The 19020-nt window shown below is 39.8% G+C and overlaps 1 protein-coding gene across 1 annotated transcript; it reads right to left on the bottom strand.

Annotated features, from left to right (window-relative positions):
• Window positions 1–13648: 13648 nt before the first annotated feature.
• Window positions 13649–18553, bottom strand: LOC148035484 (pentatricopeptide repeat-containing protein At5g27110-like). Its single transcript, XM_087677447.1, has one exon. It carries the CDS (start codon window positions 18508–18510, stop codon window positions 16135–16137), a length of 2376 nt encoding a protein of 791 aa, XP_087533573.1. The 5' UTR covers window positions 18511–18553; the 3' UTR covers window positions 13649–16134.
• Window positions 18554–19020: the final 467 nt, after the last annotated feature.

The following is a 19020-nucleotide window of genomic DNA, read 5'->3' on the forward strand; positions in this document are numbered from 1 at the left end:
TTTAAAAATTAAGAGGGCTTAGAGTTCAATGTCATTATGCAACAGTAGGTGTTCCTTTTACAATTAATGGATGGGTTAATTATATTTAGAAACTAGGGGCTACAGTGTGTTCGTTTTGTGGTGCAACATCAAGTTGATTTTGTTTATAAGTTAATTGTGTCTGTGGCGTATGTGGAGAAGGGAAAAAGAAAAGAAATTAACGATATATGGGACACCCACAAGGTCTGATAACAAAATGGTGATAAGGACATGACTCCTCAACTCTCGTGATGACCAAAAATCCACAAAAGAAACAAATAGATAGGTGACTAGAAGCTAGTCAACGTCTTGTAAGAATTTAAAAAAAAAAACCTCGACTAATTACACTAAAAAAATAAAAAGTGATATAGACACACATAAATGAAGTTGTGTAGGTGAATTTTAATGTTTGATTTTGGGTTGGCTTTATTAGGCTTGTTTTGATTTTTATTTGTTATTTCTTTCATGAGAATTTTAATGGATTTTATTTTTTCAATGAAAAATAAATAAAAATATAAATTATATTTATTGGTTTAATCCATGTGCCAAAATAGCGGAAAAAGAAAATAGGTTTGATTTAGTATGCTACAGAGAGCTATCAAGTCATAACATAGTTTCAAGGAGAAAAGAGGATATTCACATGGAAAAAAAGCAAAAATACACAATGAAATTCTCACAAACATGCAGAAAGTAATAATAATCAATCTATGCATTGCAATGATAAGCTGTCAAAATGGAAAATTTATAGGGAAAGCAAAAGGTTGGGGTTGTTACATCAGATCTTTGTTCAATGCGAAAAGGAGCATTCACATAAAAATACATCTGATTCGCATAAAGTCCTTAAAAAAATTAATAACTTATGAAGCGTTGCTTAAATTGAGAGCTATAAAAGGAAGAAGCAGAAATGTCAAAGGGACAAACATGTAATATCAATTTTCAATTTCAATGAACTTAGGATGCACTTACCTTGGAAACACACAAAGTAAGAAAATGGCAAAAAGAAAAGGGAAAAATCCTTGGATGTGGGGTATCACATTATGGATGGGTGGGGCAAGGACCCCAATAGGGTTTAGAAAAGAAACATTCTCGATCAATTAACTATAAAGGATGTTTGTGTAATGTACCCGCCTTGATTACGTGACAGGTAATGTTTTATCAGTTGCCCAGAGTTTACCTTCCAGCCGTCATCATCCGTACTCTAACCAAAATGATCCAATTTTGTCTGGCTAGTTAACTTTAGGTCTATCCTGTAGGGGAAGCGTCATGTCGTTACCCACGGAGGACCGACCTGAAGGTTCCTAATTGACCTAACAGTATAAACAACTAGTTCACTTCTGGAGGTGTCCTTTGAGAGGCTTCTTGTCCGAAAGGAGCGACTGCCATTACCCTTGGTTCATGGAGTACAACACTTTTTTCTAGTAGCAGACTAAGGATTTATGAAATCCCTCGCAATGCTCTGGCACAGCCACTGTACCTTTTTCCTAAGATAATTTACAGTTCGAGTTCTCAGACCAAACCCTAGGTAAGTTAGCGAATCGGCCCTTCCTAGAGTTTCTTCCTAGTGTTTGTTTTTTGGAAAACCTCTCGGCTAACCGAGACCACCCTGCCATAGGACTGGATTGGTCGAAAATCCATCCACTTGCTTCCCTCTACGGAAGTTCCCAGTTATCTAATTACCTACCACATTACATGAAACATATAAAATAGCTTCATTAATTAGAAAGAATTCTTTTATGCATAGTTGTTCATTTGCGTAATTTACTCACAGACATATAATTAGAATAAAACAAATTCATTGATTATGTTCCATAATGTGTGTTCTCTTGCCCATAGAGGAGAAATTACAATTTCATGTGTTGCCTCATTTGGCGTATCTATACATTTCCAAGATCAAATCCACCTACAGCTAACATTTTTAGCTGTCCCAAGTAAAACTTGGGCCATACAGGGGACCAAATAGTTCCTAGGTGCGTAAAGGATTTACTAGCCAGAGTCCCCATGGCACCCTATCCACCTCCTACTTAATACGATTCTTGCTGGGAGACCTCTCGCCATCGAAGTCGGTGGTCCATGCTTCCATGGTGGTAAAAACATCCCCTCTTGGTATGGGGATTCAGTACCTCTTGGTAAAAACATCCCCTCTTGGTATGGGGATTCAGTACCTGTACTTAAGGGAGCTATAGGGCTCCTGAATTTTTATCTATTCCAATACTTAATTCAATCAGTATCTAATCTAGACAATCACAAACAAGATTGATGTCTTCAAGCAGTTATGACTTCAATCAATCATGCAACTTTCAAGTGATGGTGAATCTAGCAGCAATCGATACTTGAATTTCACATAATGAACTCTTCCCCTTGGAATTTAACTAAGGGTATCTAGATTTTGGGGTCTCTAACTTCCCAATTAAAGGTTTATTCTTATAACTAAATTTCTTAGCCTACAGTCAGTTTCTTTAACATAGAGCTATTTTCGGTTTTTTTTTTTTAATCTTCTATCAGAGCTTCTAAGTTAAAACTATATACTTGGCTAATTTCTTCAAGGTTCGTTGGTTGTTATCCGCACCGTGACTCTCATGCTCGCAACTCCAACTGTTGCTTCCATGTTAGTAGGGTCATTCATGATTTCCGCTTTTGAATTCTTTTTCTTTGAGGTATGATGGAAATATGATTCATAGAAGAAGAAGAACATGGGAGTAATACCACTTGGCAAGGGTGTAAGACTCTCAATGATGATGATGGTTATTGCAGGACTCAATGATATAGGCCTTGCAGATGGTTCTTGGAGAGCAATACACCTCTCTCTCTCTAGTAGACGGAATAGGGACGAGAGTAGAGGTGTGACTTCTAACCGGATTGATAGAATATGATAAAGTTCTTCAGTGTCTTCTCTTCTTGAATTAGAGTAGAAGAGGATGAGAGACCTTCAGCGTATCCCCTTCCTTGGGTTGAATGGAATGATGTCTCTTCGTCTCGTGGAATAAAGTCTCCTCCTTCTCGATCAATGTCTCATTCTCGTCAAGATTGCTCTTGTCCCTCTTCCTAGTTCTCTCCAAGCCCTCGATTTATAGTTTTGTAGAGGGGTAAAAGAGAGGACGCTTGTTTTTAGTGTTTTTCGATGACATCATCAATGATAAAGAGATAGCGCTTTCTTTTAGCGTTTCTAATGACATCATTGATGACATCAGAGAGGGAGCTCCATTTTTGTAGCATGAAGATAAAAATTTACGAATCTATGAGTGAGCACTGTGTGGCGTGTCATCAAGCGGCCGTCACACCAAGGTGGTGACCAAGGCATAGACCCTGGCATACTTAGCAACGGGCTACGAAGGTTTTGTTGGCGCTTGGCTACACATGAGAAGCTCCCACTAGCTTGTAGGCAAAACTTCCCGAGAAGTCACCCATCTTAGTAGTGTCATCACCCAAGTGCATTTAATTAACAAGTGACTATCCACTAGGCTAGTTCTTTTTGTTGTTCTATACTACAAACATAGTTTTAATAAGTTAGTCTTGGGAGGGTCTCCCAAGTCTTTCTTCCATGAATTGGCATATAATATCTCATTATTAATAATTATTATCTTCATAATGAGAGTCAATTTCATAATTAGAGCTAGTATATTTTTAAATAAAAAATATATAACAAAAGTAAATTTCTTTGGAATGTATACGCACATTAAAATAAACCAAGTAATGGGGATATTACAGTTTGCATGGGTTTATACAAGATGGATGTTTCCCTATACTTATGACCTTACCAGATTAAGTAAAGATGACCAACATGGCATATGCACTAATAGACGGCTAGATGGTGATGCCTCCATACTTAAGACATAACGTTCATATATATGTAAGAGTAGCATTAGAAAACTTGTCCTGTTTTGCCAATTGTTAAAAACAATCATCGACGTGCATAAAGGGATCAAAGTTGACTGTAGGAGGTACCACGGCTCGACATAGCATGCTCCAATCATGGGAGAGACCATGTAGCAACACCCAGGGAGGTAGTATTGTTGATAAAGACTACTAGTTTATCATTGAAAAAGAATATAGTACATAGTTCAACAATCACTCATGTTGAAATGATAGATCAGTCTCTTGCCCCATGGCTCACATCACTTAAGGAGGAGTTTTAAAAACCCATAATGTACACCTAGTTTAGAAATAGATAAGATTGAGGAGCTTATAGAGAATACACTAGTATGCACAACCGATGGTGCATCAGTCCAGCCCTATCTAATAAGCATAAGTGCGAGAAGAAAGGCCATGGCACCTTGTAGTGCAATGCACAAAATAGAGTGGAGCTTCCCTTGGTGGTCACAACGCTGAGATTGATTCTTTTCTGATAAGGAGAGGTGCAATGCTTGGTTGGACCAATCTGGCTTGCTCATAGTCTATCATGTCTAAGTGATCCAACCAACTGTGATCACATTCCATTCTGAAGATTCCCTTCTTGACTTTAAAGGCGTTGAATTTCCAAGGCTTGGAGTCCACTCTTATTTGTTCGATCACTCAGCCATCTATATTGTACTCTATCATCTCACCCTCTTCTTCACTTTCCTTCTTTGTGAAGTAGCAGTCTTCATACTCATCATCAGAATCACTACATTGTGACTACCTATCCTTGTCTAGGCCTCTATTCTCATCCGTGAGACTAATGTCCAATTGTACATCAGGTTTAGGTCATGCACTTTAGTCCATCGCCATTTTGGTTCATCCACGAGGTCTTGGAGTGGCTTAAGATTGACAATGGGTGACCGGCTAGCTCTCTTGTCAAATACTCAAGGATCCCTTAGAGCTCAGGTTTGTTAGAGATGGGATGTGGAAAGGAGTAGGTGTTAGTTGTTTGCTAGGGTTTTTGGCCATCATATGAAGTGACATTGATGGTAGGGTCTTTCCCTTTGGCAAATTAAGATGTGGCGGCTCTATGGGACACTCACCGGCTGTCCTTACATCATGGTTATAATCCTCTTCATTGTCTAGCTGAGAATGGTAGGTCGATGGTGGCTAGCACGTGCATCCAATCCTGCCCATCCTTAGGGCATGAGATATACTTTGTTAGTGGTTTGTAAGAGTTCATGGCTTGTGAGTATCCCTTCAAGATAGAGGAGATGGCATTTAAGTCAACCAGTGTAGTCTTCCAGGTATCCATCTCGACCCTTATTGCCTCTGATCTGTTACCTAGGAGTATAAGACCATTTTCCCAGTCTTTGATTATTCATGCATTCCACATCCACTAGGGTTAGCTTAGCAAAATATGGTAGTCTAGACCCTTCATAACTATGAAGTTCACCAAGAATTGGACACCTGCTATTTTTAAGGGCCAATCCTTCACTACTTTGAATAGTTTAACTTTCATGCCATTATCCAGTGTGATGTTAATCCTTATTGCCTCCATTGGTGGATTGCCCCAAGCCTGCAAGACTGCACAACTAAGCACATTGACTCCCGCTCTTGTGTCTATGATCTCCTTTCTTGTGACATCTCCTAATGCTACCACTGGTAGGACTGCGTGCATCTTTGTGTCCTCCTAGAAAGCATTTACATGCAAGGACTTACGCACTGAGTTTAGTGTTAGGTTAGGTATCTGAGTGGCTACATCGTGTTTGTGCAAGTTGGCTGCTCTCGACTCATTAGATCCATCTACCCACTGCTTTAATTCTTGTCATAATGAGGGACTTTGGCTAAGCAGATCCCCCATCGGCAAAGTCATAGGAACTGATATCAATGTTGTAAGCAGAGATTACTAGCTACTTGCCTTTCATCATACCCTGTACTCTTTTGCCACCGATCTTGGGGGCAGTTTGCCTACCTATGGTGTCTAGGCCTTATCTTTGTGGTGCTGCTTGAGGTGTAGATACATCTCTTGATTCTATACATGTCACTGAGATAGGAGTGCTTACATTGGAGAGTTTGCAAATATCGTCTTCTAGGATGGGCTCAACATCCTTTAGATGATCTTAGGCTTCTCTCACCCACTTCTTAACCTTGTCAAACACTTCCAATTGGTGCCTTGGATCAGGATATTCTCCAATCTTGGCACTCCCATTCTCTGATGTCTTGGGTGCTGAAGTCTTAGCCTCTACATCTGTGACTCGCTTCCCTCTCATTAACATGGTTGCACTCTCCATTTTTAGTATTATTTTGGCATCATACCTCTTTTTCTTCCTTTGACAAGTCTTCTTTCCCATTGAGGCTGCATCTAGATTGCTAGGTCCTTGCAATGAAATACTGGCCTGCTTCATTTGTGCTCTAGTCAATGACATTCAATGAGATGGATGGGAGTGGCCTCTCCATCAAGTGTTTCGATTCCAAATAGTCCCAAAGGTATAGATGGCATGATAGCCGACTTGGTGGAGGGTTTTGCCTAGGGCACTCGACATACAAAATGAGTGATTCCACACTCAGGGCATCTGAGGTTGGCCTTTTCTTGATTGGCTTGCTCTTGTTCAGGGCCGGAGATGAGATGTGCCCTTGTGGCCGCAAGTCTAGCATGCGATTGGTTCTTGGTTTTGTCCTCCTACTAGGCCTCTACCCCTTCCCAGACCTAATACCATCATCGATACTAGGCTAAAATCCATCCGAATGGGGTTTCCCTCTTCATCGTAAGAGACGTAATTATGTATGTGTTGTCCTCGTTCAGCTCCTCTACATAGTGTATCAAAGCGTCACTTGGTGGATGGGTCACAAAGGGTCTAGGTGGTCTAGGTATGCTTATGGGGTTAATATCCATCCTAGGGATAGCTGGCTTGGCATCATTAGGAAATGGTAAAGCTAATGGAGCTCCCCTTCCAAAGGGTTGCAATCTATTTTCCAAGTAGTATGGCTGTGGGTATGGTAACTCGGTAAATGGCAATGCATATCATCATGGCCAAACTGTTGAGATATTGGCAATCACACACCTATCTTAGCCTCTTTGTATGGAGTAGTGTGGGCTCAGGATGCAGAATCCCATATGCACAGTGGTGGAAAGTGTAGCCTAGTCTATTCCTATAAAGCAAATGACAAGGAGTTAGAAGAGTTAAAAAGGGAATAGGAAGAAGTGCAATCCCAAATGGAAAACATGAGAATGCAGTTAGAGAAGGAAAAGGTAAGCTAGTTCTACAATAAAAGGAGATTTGAGAGAATCGACAAGCCCACGTGCAATTGAAGATGTCTTGCAATGGTCTACAATAGACTACTGATATAGATCTTATTGAAGTAGTATGTAGAACCAAAAATAAAGTGAGAAAAAGCTTTGGAGAAGCATTGAAGAAGCGGACTGATAAATTGGCCAATTCACTAGCCAGGGAGAGTTAGCTCAAGATGTATGTGGATATGTAAGTTTGTAATGTTGTAGCAATAGGAGCTCTACAAAAAGACCATCCATATAGTCTCCACCTACAGCACTAATGACGTGGCAAAGCTAAAAGAACAATTAAACCTGGTCAATGTAAAACTAAGCAATTTGGATTTTGGCCAAGTGCATGATCTTTCAACCCAGCCCCAACTAGAGAAGCATTGAGAAGTTATTTAAAGAACATTGGGCATGAAGAACAAGAGGTGAAAGCTATAGGGTTAAGAGGATCAAAGCCTTCTAGATCAAAGATATCCTTTCCCACACACACAAAGCCACTAGAAATCATGTATTTCTCACTAGATTTTGTAGAGCCTCAAGAGTTTGATGAGGCAAGGGAGAGGGTAGGTGAGATGTCTCTAGGACCGCCACCAATGGTGGAGTTGCCATTGAAAGTGCAAGAGCACTGCCTAAGATTTTTGACTACAAGAAAAGGTCATTCTCAAAAAATAATTAATCATTTTCTTGACTATAAGAAATATGGAGAACAATGAGAAGATTTGGAAGGATAAATGGGTGAAAAGGTACCATAGCCAATGGGAGATCAGGTTGTAGTGTTTGATTTTAAGGTTTCTAATGAAAGAAAGCTGCAAAAGGCTCTACCACCAGAATTGTGTGGACACTAATTTGGGTAGCTGTGAGCATTGCAAAGCAAGATGAAGATGCCATTTGGCAAGCTTATCAGCTTCAAGAAAGAAAAATACAAGGTGTGCATTTGATTTATCAACCACAAGAAATTCAAAAGCTTCAAACAGAATGGATGTATGATGTCCTAGAGATAGATGACATCATAAGGTCAACCTTATAATATGCTAAAAGCTACAAGGGCAAATGAACTTTAATGTCCCTATGGTACATAGTGTGTATATTATATTCCACAAATCGATGGCCAATACAACTTTTCAAAGTTTTGCAATGTCAATGCCACGGTGTGAGAAAACTTATACATGTTTTAACCTAGAGACTTGCAACCCTCATTCTACACATTCCTCAAGCACTTCATTGACTACCCTAACCATGTATTCATCACCACTTGTAATTACCTTCGTCTTTTGGTCAAGCTACTAGAGCAAGACATTATCCCTTACAAGGAAATAGCGTCCTTTTTATTCTTCAATATTAATGCAAGCATAGACAAGATGGCCGTGATACGACTACACCTATACACATTGTTCTTTTTCCATCATGTATTGTGTGCAACTACTAGAGGATATGGTGGATAGTTGATTTGCTTCCATCCCTTTTAATTGGAGCCTTCCATCGAGTTATGAGATGCAGTTAAAGATTATATGCTTAACAACAGATGTCTTAGCCTCACCTCGCAACCACTCCCAAAGAAATAAAGTCTTTTAAAAAAAGTCAAGGAAAGAAAATCAAATAAAAGAGAGCAAAAGCTTCTATCTAGATAGGCACACAGCATGGATGCTACAACTAGAGGTCCATAAATTAGGCATGTCTAGTGGCCTTGGTTGGCTAGCTCTACTTCTAACCCCCTAGCTCTTTTCCTACAACACAATCTCAAGCACATCAAGAGCAGGATACCTCGGACTAACGAGCTATCACCTTGAGACTTCACTACACAATAAAACCATATATTAACCGAGTCCTTAATTTTGGGACAATACGACAAGTTTGCTTGGAGATTGACCCATCTCCTAGTTATACATGCATGCAAATACTACACAGTAAGGTAGACACACCCCCAAGAGCACCTTGATTTTAGGTTGCTTCAAAATCCATTGAAGATCCTACGACATTGGTGGTTAGTCATTCAATACATCAACACTACATCCATAAGCCTTCTTCTACCTCCTTAAGCACCATCAATAGAATTGCAATGACACCTACATCATAGCCTCATGGACAAGTGTGACCTTTCAAAAAAATCATGCTAACACAACCATTGCCGGCACTAGTTCTACACCACAACATGCCATGGGAGTGGTACTCATCCATAAGCCTTATTCTACCTCCTTGAGTACCATTAGCAAAGTTGCAATCACACCTACACCACATCCTCATGGACAAATGTGACCTTTCAAAAAAATCATGCTAACACAACAATTGCTAGCACTAGTTCTACACCACAACATGCCATGGGAGTGGTACTCATCCATAAGCCTTATTCTACCTCCTTGAGTACCATCAGCAAAGTTGCAATCACACCTACACCACATCCTCATGGACAAATGTGACCTTTCAAAAAAATCATGCTAACACAACAATTGCTAGCACTAGTTCTACACCACAACATGCCATGGGACTAGCACTCATCTAAAGTGTTGGTGGGGGGGGGGGGGATAATGTTGACCCTCACATTGCAATAGAACAAGCATGCCAAGAAGTGAAAGCATCCACAAATGATGTGCAACAAATTTTTTTAACTATGTGCCATATAACTTCTCTAGTTTAAATATGTTTATCAATAGAAAATGAGGGCCATTCTTACTTCTATACAAATTACCGCTATTATTTTGAGAAACCAAGTGAGCTTCATGTGAATGTCTAAGTATATGTAAGTATCAATAGCCAATATTGTGGGCTAGATGCTCAAAAGGGTAGGAAACCCTAAAAAATTTGTATAAAAAGTTAAGAGAGAATGGAAAATGATATTCATGTGTATGCGAAATTGTGGTCTTCATACTTGTGTTATCTTTTCTTGTAAGAGAGAGAGAGTGAAGATGAGGAAGAGAGTGAGTGTAAGAGTGATAGACATTGAGTTAGAAGCTTTTGCACATTTCTCTTCTTCTTAAACTATTCTCTTGGAGCAACTCAAGTGATAGTGAGAGCATGAGAGGTAGGGAGTGTTTGAAGTGAGGGACATAGCAAATGAGGTTTTCTTAGGAAAGTTAAACATCAGCGAAAGTTTTAAAAAAAATCTCAAACAAAATCTTTGTGCAAAAGATAACTTTGAATTGTTGCTAATGAAAAATACTTTTTCCTCAATATTTCACATCACATGCTATGTTAGGTATTTTGAAATGGCAAGACAAGGAAAATGTCACATAAGAGAGATTCATTGATCCCCAGCTACCATTCATGAAGAAAAATGGTCAAGTACAATTTGAAGATGGAAATTGGGAGGTATCACCACTTCTAGTAACATCAAATTTACAACTTAGTGGTGTGGCCAAGGACCAAAGGGTAAGAGAACCAATGGATAGGTGTGATTTCCAAAGTAGTCTTTTTTTAATAAAACCATATCAATACTTATTTATACACCTCCACAAGACACTAATAGCCTATTTGCCAAGCCTTTAGCTAATAGCTTGTATAATGTAGCCATGAGGGAAATTGAACTTGAATGATTCAATTCGACACATTGACTTGGTTTTAGACTCGGGCTTAGAATGCTTTTAGTTCATTACTGTGCACACTTGTCTCCCATCTTATAATTATTTGAGAACATGCTATTTAAGCTTTGGCCAAAATGAGCAAGCATTTCAACAAGGGTTCCATCAAAACCCAATGACCTACCCTTTTTAAGATTCTTGAGCGCAATAGATAATTCATTACTAGAAAATTCCTTAATGAGCATTTCTGTGACCATTTTATCTACTGACTCTAGCAATATATTAATTGGTTTTATTTCTAATTGCTTTGCATTGCCATATAGCTTGTGATAATATGATCTGCATGAGATGGCAATACTTCCCTAGTCAATCATCCAACTACCACCATCTCGCTACAGAACTACTAAGCTCTTTTTCAATTTCTTGTGTTTTAAACTTTTGATGAAATTCGAGGATGTGGTGACGATCAATGACTAACCTTCTTTTATAGAGAAGTCATTGGTTTGTCTGCATTGAAAACTTAAATCTAGGATTTCAACATGATTGGACTATAGTAAGGTAGCTAGATTCACCTCCAACCTCTCCTCCCGTAAAGCAAATATATTCTCTGTAAAAAGAGAAAATGCCACTTTTGGTGCACTAGCATATCTCTATATCTCTAGAATATATCTTTTATTGCCTCCATTCAAGCCTCTTGTATTGAAAGTAGCTAGTCTAATTAGATCTTTTTTATTATTCATAGTTTTTATTTTTTATACCCCTTATTAGAGTTTTCATGTTACCTTAGGCATTAACCAATATAACTTTTTACTTCCCATGTCTATCTACATTACTTTGTGTTGCAAACCATCCTTGATATTGAGCTATATACATCCTTGCTCCCTCCAACTTCCAAGCTTACGGCCATCTAGATTTTAGCATCCACACCCAAATACTCCAAATGTAGCTACTCCAATGGCGCCTTATTAAGATCAATAAATGCATTTTCTTTGCTTCTATTACATTTAAGAATGGTGGCCTTATTCTTAACTTGTGGTGGCTCAATCATTGTACTCTCCAACACTACTAGCTTCTACTTATGATGTTAGATTTATTTATCCCCATATGTGAACACACATTATTGTATGTAAAAGTGTGTATTTAGACATGAACATCTTTTACACCACTTAGCATTAAATAAGGGTTAAAGGTATAGGTGAATACCTCAATATATATATTCATGCCATGTCACTTATACTTTCATCACACATATCTCATCTATCATTATCGATCTATCTTTCAGTTTGTGTCTACTTGTAAGAGTCCTCTCTCTCTCTCTCTCTCTCTCTCCATGGATTTCCATCCACCATAGCATGTTAATCACACACTTAGAGATCTATACCCAACAATGGTATTAGAGTGGTGAAACTTATCTATCCATGTGCAATGGCAAAGTAGTCCATGAGTGCATCTCACGACTTGCTTTTCCTAATACAACAACAATAGTAGCAAAAAGGAGAAGAAAAAAAAGTGTTGTGCTTGCTATCTATACATTTGTCTTACAAACTATTCTCCACAACAGACCTATTGTTTGTATGACCTGCACTACTAGCTCATCTAATTACATGGACGAAGCCCACCCATGCGTTGTCACATAAAATCTAACACCATCGTTTCCAACAAGTCACCCCATTTATCATGCCAAAAACGCGTCACGACAACCTATCAACCTATCTCATATGGCTCGTTCAATCACCTTGACTACCCAACACATCTCCCTTGGTTTGCTCATATGCCTTAAACCATGGCCTCGACATACCAAATTGGCCCAACACATGCACCATCAACAAGCAACTCTCAAGTTAACGTCAATTTGTCACATCAAATTTGTCTCATCACAAAGAAAGCTCGTACTCCAAAGATAAGCTCAAAATTTGAAAGATTCGTTTAAACTTTAATTAATTTCAATTCAAACATGTGCTTCTTAGGGAATTGTCTACATGAAATTGAGGTTCTTAAATCCAAGTCTACTTTCTCACATTTCTTCACCAAAATTTGGAGATTTTCAACTATGAAAATTCTTCAAATTTCAAAAACAAAATTTAGAGCCTTTTGAATATGAACCTGAATTAATGTCGGGGCTTTTCAGATTGACACCTATCTATATCAAATTGAAACCTTTATCAACAAGTTGAAGACCGCCCAAGTGCTCACGCCTTCACCAAAATTTGGAGATTTTCAACTATGAAAATTCTTCAAATTTCAAAAACAAAATTTAGAGCCTTTTGAATATGAACCTGAATTAATGTCGGGGCTTTTCAGATTGACACCTATCTATATCAAATTGAAACCTTTATCAACAAGTTGAAGACCGCCCAAGTGCTCACGCCTTCAACATCAAGTAAAAAATGTATTGTCAAGCATCTAATGTTTGATAACATTGCAAGTGATCAACATTGATCACAATGTCCTCGACATTGATATTAAGGGAAAATTTTAATCTTGCTAAATTTTGTAAAAATGTCTTAAAAATTAAAAATTAAAAATAAAACATTAGTCGATCGAAATTAAACACTAGCTATATATGCATGTGCTAAGATCTTTCCATCAATTATTCAATAATTGTATAGGGTCCTTTGAAAGAATTTTAATCCAAGACAAGTTTTATAATGTTTTTTTAAATTTTCTTTCCATTTGATTCACAAAAAGATTATATTTCAAAGGCAATTGTAACCACTTACTATGCGACCTCTGAGATGATCCCAAAAGCTACACCCATGTATTTGACCTTTAGTCATGTGCCCAATGCCTCTAAGCCACACTAGCCCTTGATCAGTCTCAAAGTCATACACATGCCCACATGCACAATTAAACTATGTCTTACTTCAAGTCCCTAAGCTTTTTGGAAGACCATGTCATGATCTTCCTTACGATACATCTCTTTTACTCGTGTATCTTCTTTCCAAAATCATTGTACAACATTAGACACTGCTTCCAAGAGATAAGACGTTCCCTTTTCCTTTTTCCATGTATTTCGTGTTACGCAGTCAACCACCCATGACCAAAGGGGGATTTGTTAGATTTATTTATCCTTTAATCAGTCTCTAAGCTACACTAGTCTTTGATCAGTTTCTAAGCCATTCACATGCCCACATGCGCATCTAAACTATGTCTTACTTGGAGTCCCTAAGCTTTTTGGAAGACCATGTCATGATCTTCTTTATGATATATCTCTCACTCATGTATCTTCTTTCCAAAATCATTGTACAAGATTAGACACTGCTTCTAAAAGATAAGACGCTCCCTTTCCCTTTTTCCATGTTTTTCGTGGTACGTAATCAACCACCCATGACCAAAGGGGGTTTTGTTAGATTTATTTATCCCCCTTTGTGAACATATTATTATGTGTAAAAGTGAGTGTTTAGGTGTGAACACCTTTTACACCACTTGGCATTAAATAATGGTTAGATACTTGAGCCTATATATTCAATTAGGCACCCACAAACTTACACCACAAGAGCTTCTATGTAAGTTCTCCAACATATGGGATGTCGGTGTCCAAGTATTTGGGTTTGATCTCTGCTGTCTCATAAGAGACAACCTGTTTCTGAAGGGACTTGCAAGCGGGGTATACAGAATGGTTTCCCCATTCCTTTGGCGATGTCAAGTAGTACATTCCACGGATAGGCTGAGAGGTCGAACATCTCAACTCAAACTGGGCATTCTTTTTCAAGTGTCTCCATAGGCTACCATGGCACAATATATACCAGATCCAAACACCAGAAAAATGCACTCTAGCTTTTGTGCAGCTTCTTTCTGATTGAAATTGACATTAAAAAACAATTTCCGTCATAATATATTTGCTCCACTGTGCCTTCAGTTTTGAGGATTGCATTGAACCAAGAAGCGGCATCCATTTCCTCCAGTGGCTTGCCAGTGAAAAAGACCAGCGCTGCCTTAGTACTAAACTTGAGCACATTGGTACATACCTTCTCCAAGTCCAGCACCACCCTCCTTGAGGGACCCTCTGCCTTGTCTTCCATCCTTTTTCTGATCATGTCCGCCAAGATTTCAAAGAAAACTAGCAAGTTGGCTTCAATCTGCAGCTTGATGTCTTCTTGTGTACCAATGGAAGGCTCTCTCGATCCCTGCAGCACCACTAGTCATTCAGTCGATGCTGTGCTTTCAGCACTTCTCTTCAGCTTGTGTGATCCAGTGGTCGCCCCCTCTGCTTCCATTAGCCCTCCATTGTCCTGCAAACTCTCCTCAGCCATCACCTTGTCCTCCTGAGATGGTGAATGCAGAATGGCCCTTGCAGTCTCCCATGCAGTGATACTCATGGAGGAACACTCCCACAAATTGAAATTGTGGGGGTAACAGTGCTTAAATGCTATTTAACCTTATTCTTAATTAAAGACCCACTAGCCCACTCCTCTCCCTGTCTTGCAAGCGCTTATTTGTCTTTACTCACCTCCTTCACATTTGAAGCTCTTATTTGTGTCACCTTCTTTTACACCAAACAATGCATGAGCTGTGATCCAACTCACTGAACAAATCACCGCAGAATTGAAGGATGAACAAGTTTAGGTTGCTCAATATAAATGAGCATGTAGATTGAATACAGCATTGTGCTTGAATGCCCCTTCTACCTAGGGGCAATTTGAATACAACACTCAAACCGAGTTGTTGTGAAGAAGTGCACTCATTTTGTCCCCACAAAGTTCATAGTTGACTGCATACCTTCCAAACCAGGTATCGAGTATATGATTCTGACAAGTTCAAGATGATTTTTTACCCACGCATGCCGTGTCCAAACCCTTGCTGCATTCTTCAAAATGCTTAACAGCCAATATTCAATGCCAGGCTTAGGCCCTTGTATAAAGCATTTGCCCCTTTCTGATAATATGTAAAGAATTTGCCCCTTTCTGAGAATTCTGTCCCTATAGACTTGGAAATAACTAGGTGCCCATTACAAGTGAAAAGTTCAGTCAACAAGAACTCTCATAACTGCTGAAGTGTCCTTCCCCACATTGCTATACTTCACCACATGCAAGGAAGGCAGATACATACAAGGGACTGCCAGGCTTATCCACATATACACCTTTACTTTGCCTCAATCACTATGATACATTGTCCTGAGTATATTTTCAGTAAGCTCCATCATCTCATTTTGAATTTGTTGCAGCTGCGGTGAACCAGACATCCAGGGCTTTGTATCAGCCATTTTATGTCTGCCATGTCCTCCACTGCTATAGCTGTCTTTACAGGTCTAAATTTTCCCCACACTAGTATAATGAAGAAGACCTGTGAAGCTCAAGGTTGGCAGGTGTATGAAAAGTCTGACAATTTGAGTGCTTAGTATCTTTAACAGTTTCTGACTGTCCATTGACCTTTCATATGAGCTTCAGTCCCTGTCTTCTGTTGTCCGATGGAAAAGTAAATGTGCTAACACCTTTAGCTCAAACCACTGATTGACACTTGCACAGATAACACCTGCTTTGTTGTTAACAACTACACAGCTGTTTCAGACACCCTTTCAAAACCAGCACTTAGTTCTATTTGATCAGACTGATTGTCGGTTGCACAAATATTAGAGAATAATACGTATGGTGCTGAACTCTCTGGAAGCATTTTAAGAAGGCATTTGGAAACACGCTTTCCCCTCTCCACATCAGAATGCTCTCTGCAGGCACTAAGCATAGTCAAGAATGTCGTGGCATTAGGTTGCACAGGCATACTGTTTATGAAGTCTTCTCCATCCGCCAGGTGTCCTGCTCGACCTATAAGATCAATCAAAATGTTGCAGTGCTCCAAACTTGGTGTGATGCCATGGACCTCACTCATAGAAGTAAAATAATGGCGGCCTTGCTCCAGAAGTCCAGCATGGCTACAAGCAGAAAGGACATGGGAAAAAGTGATTTCATTTGGCTTTGCTTTACTCTTGCTCATCTGTTCAAAGACCTCCAGAGCCTTCTTACCATGTCCATGCTGGGCATAAGCTCCAATAAGCGTATTCCAAATAGCAACATCCTTATCAATTGTCTCATCAAACACCGTCTGCGCATCCTCCAGGCTGCCACATCTACTATACATTTTAATTAGTGCGCTTCCAGTTACAGCATCTGCAGACAATCCAAAGCGCTTAATGCAGCCATGCAATTGTTTACCAACAGCAAGGATTGGGTGGCTTGCACATGCATCAAGAGCACCAAATATTGTAACCTCATTTGGTGTAAAGCCTGCTTGTTGCATGTCTTGGAATAATTCAAGAGCTTTCTTCCCCTGGCCATGTTCAGAACATGCGGTTATAATAGCATTCCAAGTGACTAAATCCCTTTGGTGCATTTGACTAAATACAGACCGAGCTTCAACCAAACTCCCACATTTACTGTACATGTTAATTAGAGCATTTCCTATGGTAACATGGGACCCAAAACCTGTCCTCTGGATGTCCTTGTGTAGCTGTTTCCCCACATGTAAAGCTTCCTTACTGATGCATGATGAAAGAAGGCCAATAAAAGTAACTTTATCTGGAGTAAAGCCTTTAGTTTGCATTTCTTCATAAAGCTCAAAGGCATCTGCGTGTTGACCTTGCTTTGCAAAAGCTTCAATCATGGCATTCCAAGCAATTAGATCCCTCTCTAGCATTTTTTGAAATATCCTGCAGGCACACTCTAGGCTGTTGCAATTTCCATACAAATTGATCAGGGCTGTCCCCACAATGACATCCATCTCAAATCCACCCTCTACAGCTTTACAATGCATCTTTGTGCCTTTCTGCAGATCTAACAGGCAGGTACAAGCATCGAGAAGACTCACAAAGCTGACGTTGTCTGGTACAACACCATTTGCCTGCATTTGAGTAAACAGTTCACATGCATCCTTTCCCTTCCCATGCTGAGCATAAACTGAAATCATTGTATTCCAGGAGAAAATATCTCGTTCTGGCATATTGTGGAATATCCCTTCTGCATCCTCCATGCTACCGCATTTGCCATACATGTTCTGAAGAGCATTTAGGATCACAATGTCCGAGTCAAGGCCATACTTCACAATGCAGGCATGCAAATTCTTACCATCAGCAAGATCCTCCTTGCTGCAGCATACAGGAAGGATGTTGAGAAATGTTATACTATCTGGAGCTTCCAGCGAGAGCATTTTATCAAAAAGCCTCAATGCCTCTTTACCACAGCCCTGCTGTACATAAGCTGCGATCATGATGTTCCATGTAGTGACATTACGATCAGGCATTTCATCAAAAATTCTGCAAGCATCATTGAAGCTGCCACAGTCCAAGCATGCCCTTAGCATAATGGTCCAAGTGAAAACATTCTTATCTTTGATATTCGAAAACACCTGACGAGCATCTTCAATGGCACCACACTTACCATACATCTGGATCAGGAAATTCGCCAAGAGCCTGTCTCGATGTAGGCCTTGTCGCAGGATATGCTGGTGGATGCTTTTGCCATCGGCAAGTGATCGGGCATTGCCACAGCTGCGCAAGAGGGCGGCAAGGGTCTGGGGGTTGGTTGGGGAGAAGGACGCCAGTGGCGGGTGTGATGGTTCACATGCTTGGTGGAGACGATTGAGCATCTGTCTCAAGCTGTTCTCATCGAGAGGCGGTTCGGCAGACTGCGCTGATGTGTGGGTATGATATGATGCGCGATGGATGTCCCAATTGACAGCATCTTCTTCTCGGACATGCGATGAGAAGGAGGACTCACAGATAATGCTGCTGATCGAGGAATCATTTGCAGCAGCGGTGCTCACATCTCCGCTCTTGTGATACGAAGGCAAGGCACCAGGGTAAAGCTGCTGGCTTGGAGGGAGATCAGGCGACTGCAGGCAGCCCATGGGGCCAGCTGACAAGAGGAAGGCCGCCATGGCTAAGATAGACTCCCAGCGGCAGCTATTCCAACATTTATATAATAGGTGATTTTACTAAACACATCTTTGCAAGGAAGGGAGTCTGGAATAATATAAAACGATAACAGAAAATATAATGATGCAACATAGAAATTTAAAAAATTTCTGGTGTTTCTTAGAGATGGGGCACCCACATGTCAATGTGACTTGTTCGACTTGTGCGACTCTGTCAAGTCTAAGTTTCCCTCATGTGACCAATTAGTCTTTAGCCGAACTCTGTGAAAAGATGAATTACCGAAAATCTACGTAGTATCCTAAAACTAAGGGTACTATGTTGATTGTAGAAGTCTAACTTACACAGTAGAAATCAATACTTAAGGCTTGACCACATCTTTCATCTCTCCTCACTCCATAGTTGGTGCTAGGTCCACCCTTTTGGAAGCTTACACATGATGCTCAATTAACTTCACATCCATTAACTTGCATGCACATGTCAATTGACATTCGTGTGGCTATGGCCTTATCTGA

The sequence above is a fragment of the Lygodium microphyllum genome, chromosome 5, assembly GCF_053477565.2.
Source record: "Lygodium microphyllum isolate KBCC chromosome 5, Lygodium_microphyllum_v1.1.10, whole genome shotgun sequence".
NCBI classification, from domain to species: Eukaryota; Viridiplantae; Streptophyta; class Polypodiopsida; order Schizaeales; family Lygodiaceae; genus Lygodium; species Lygodium microphyllum.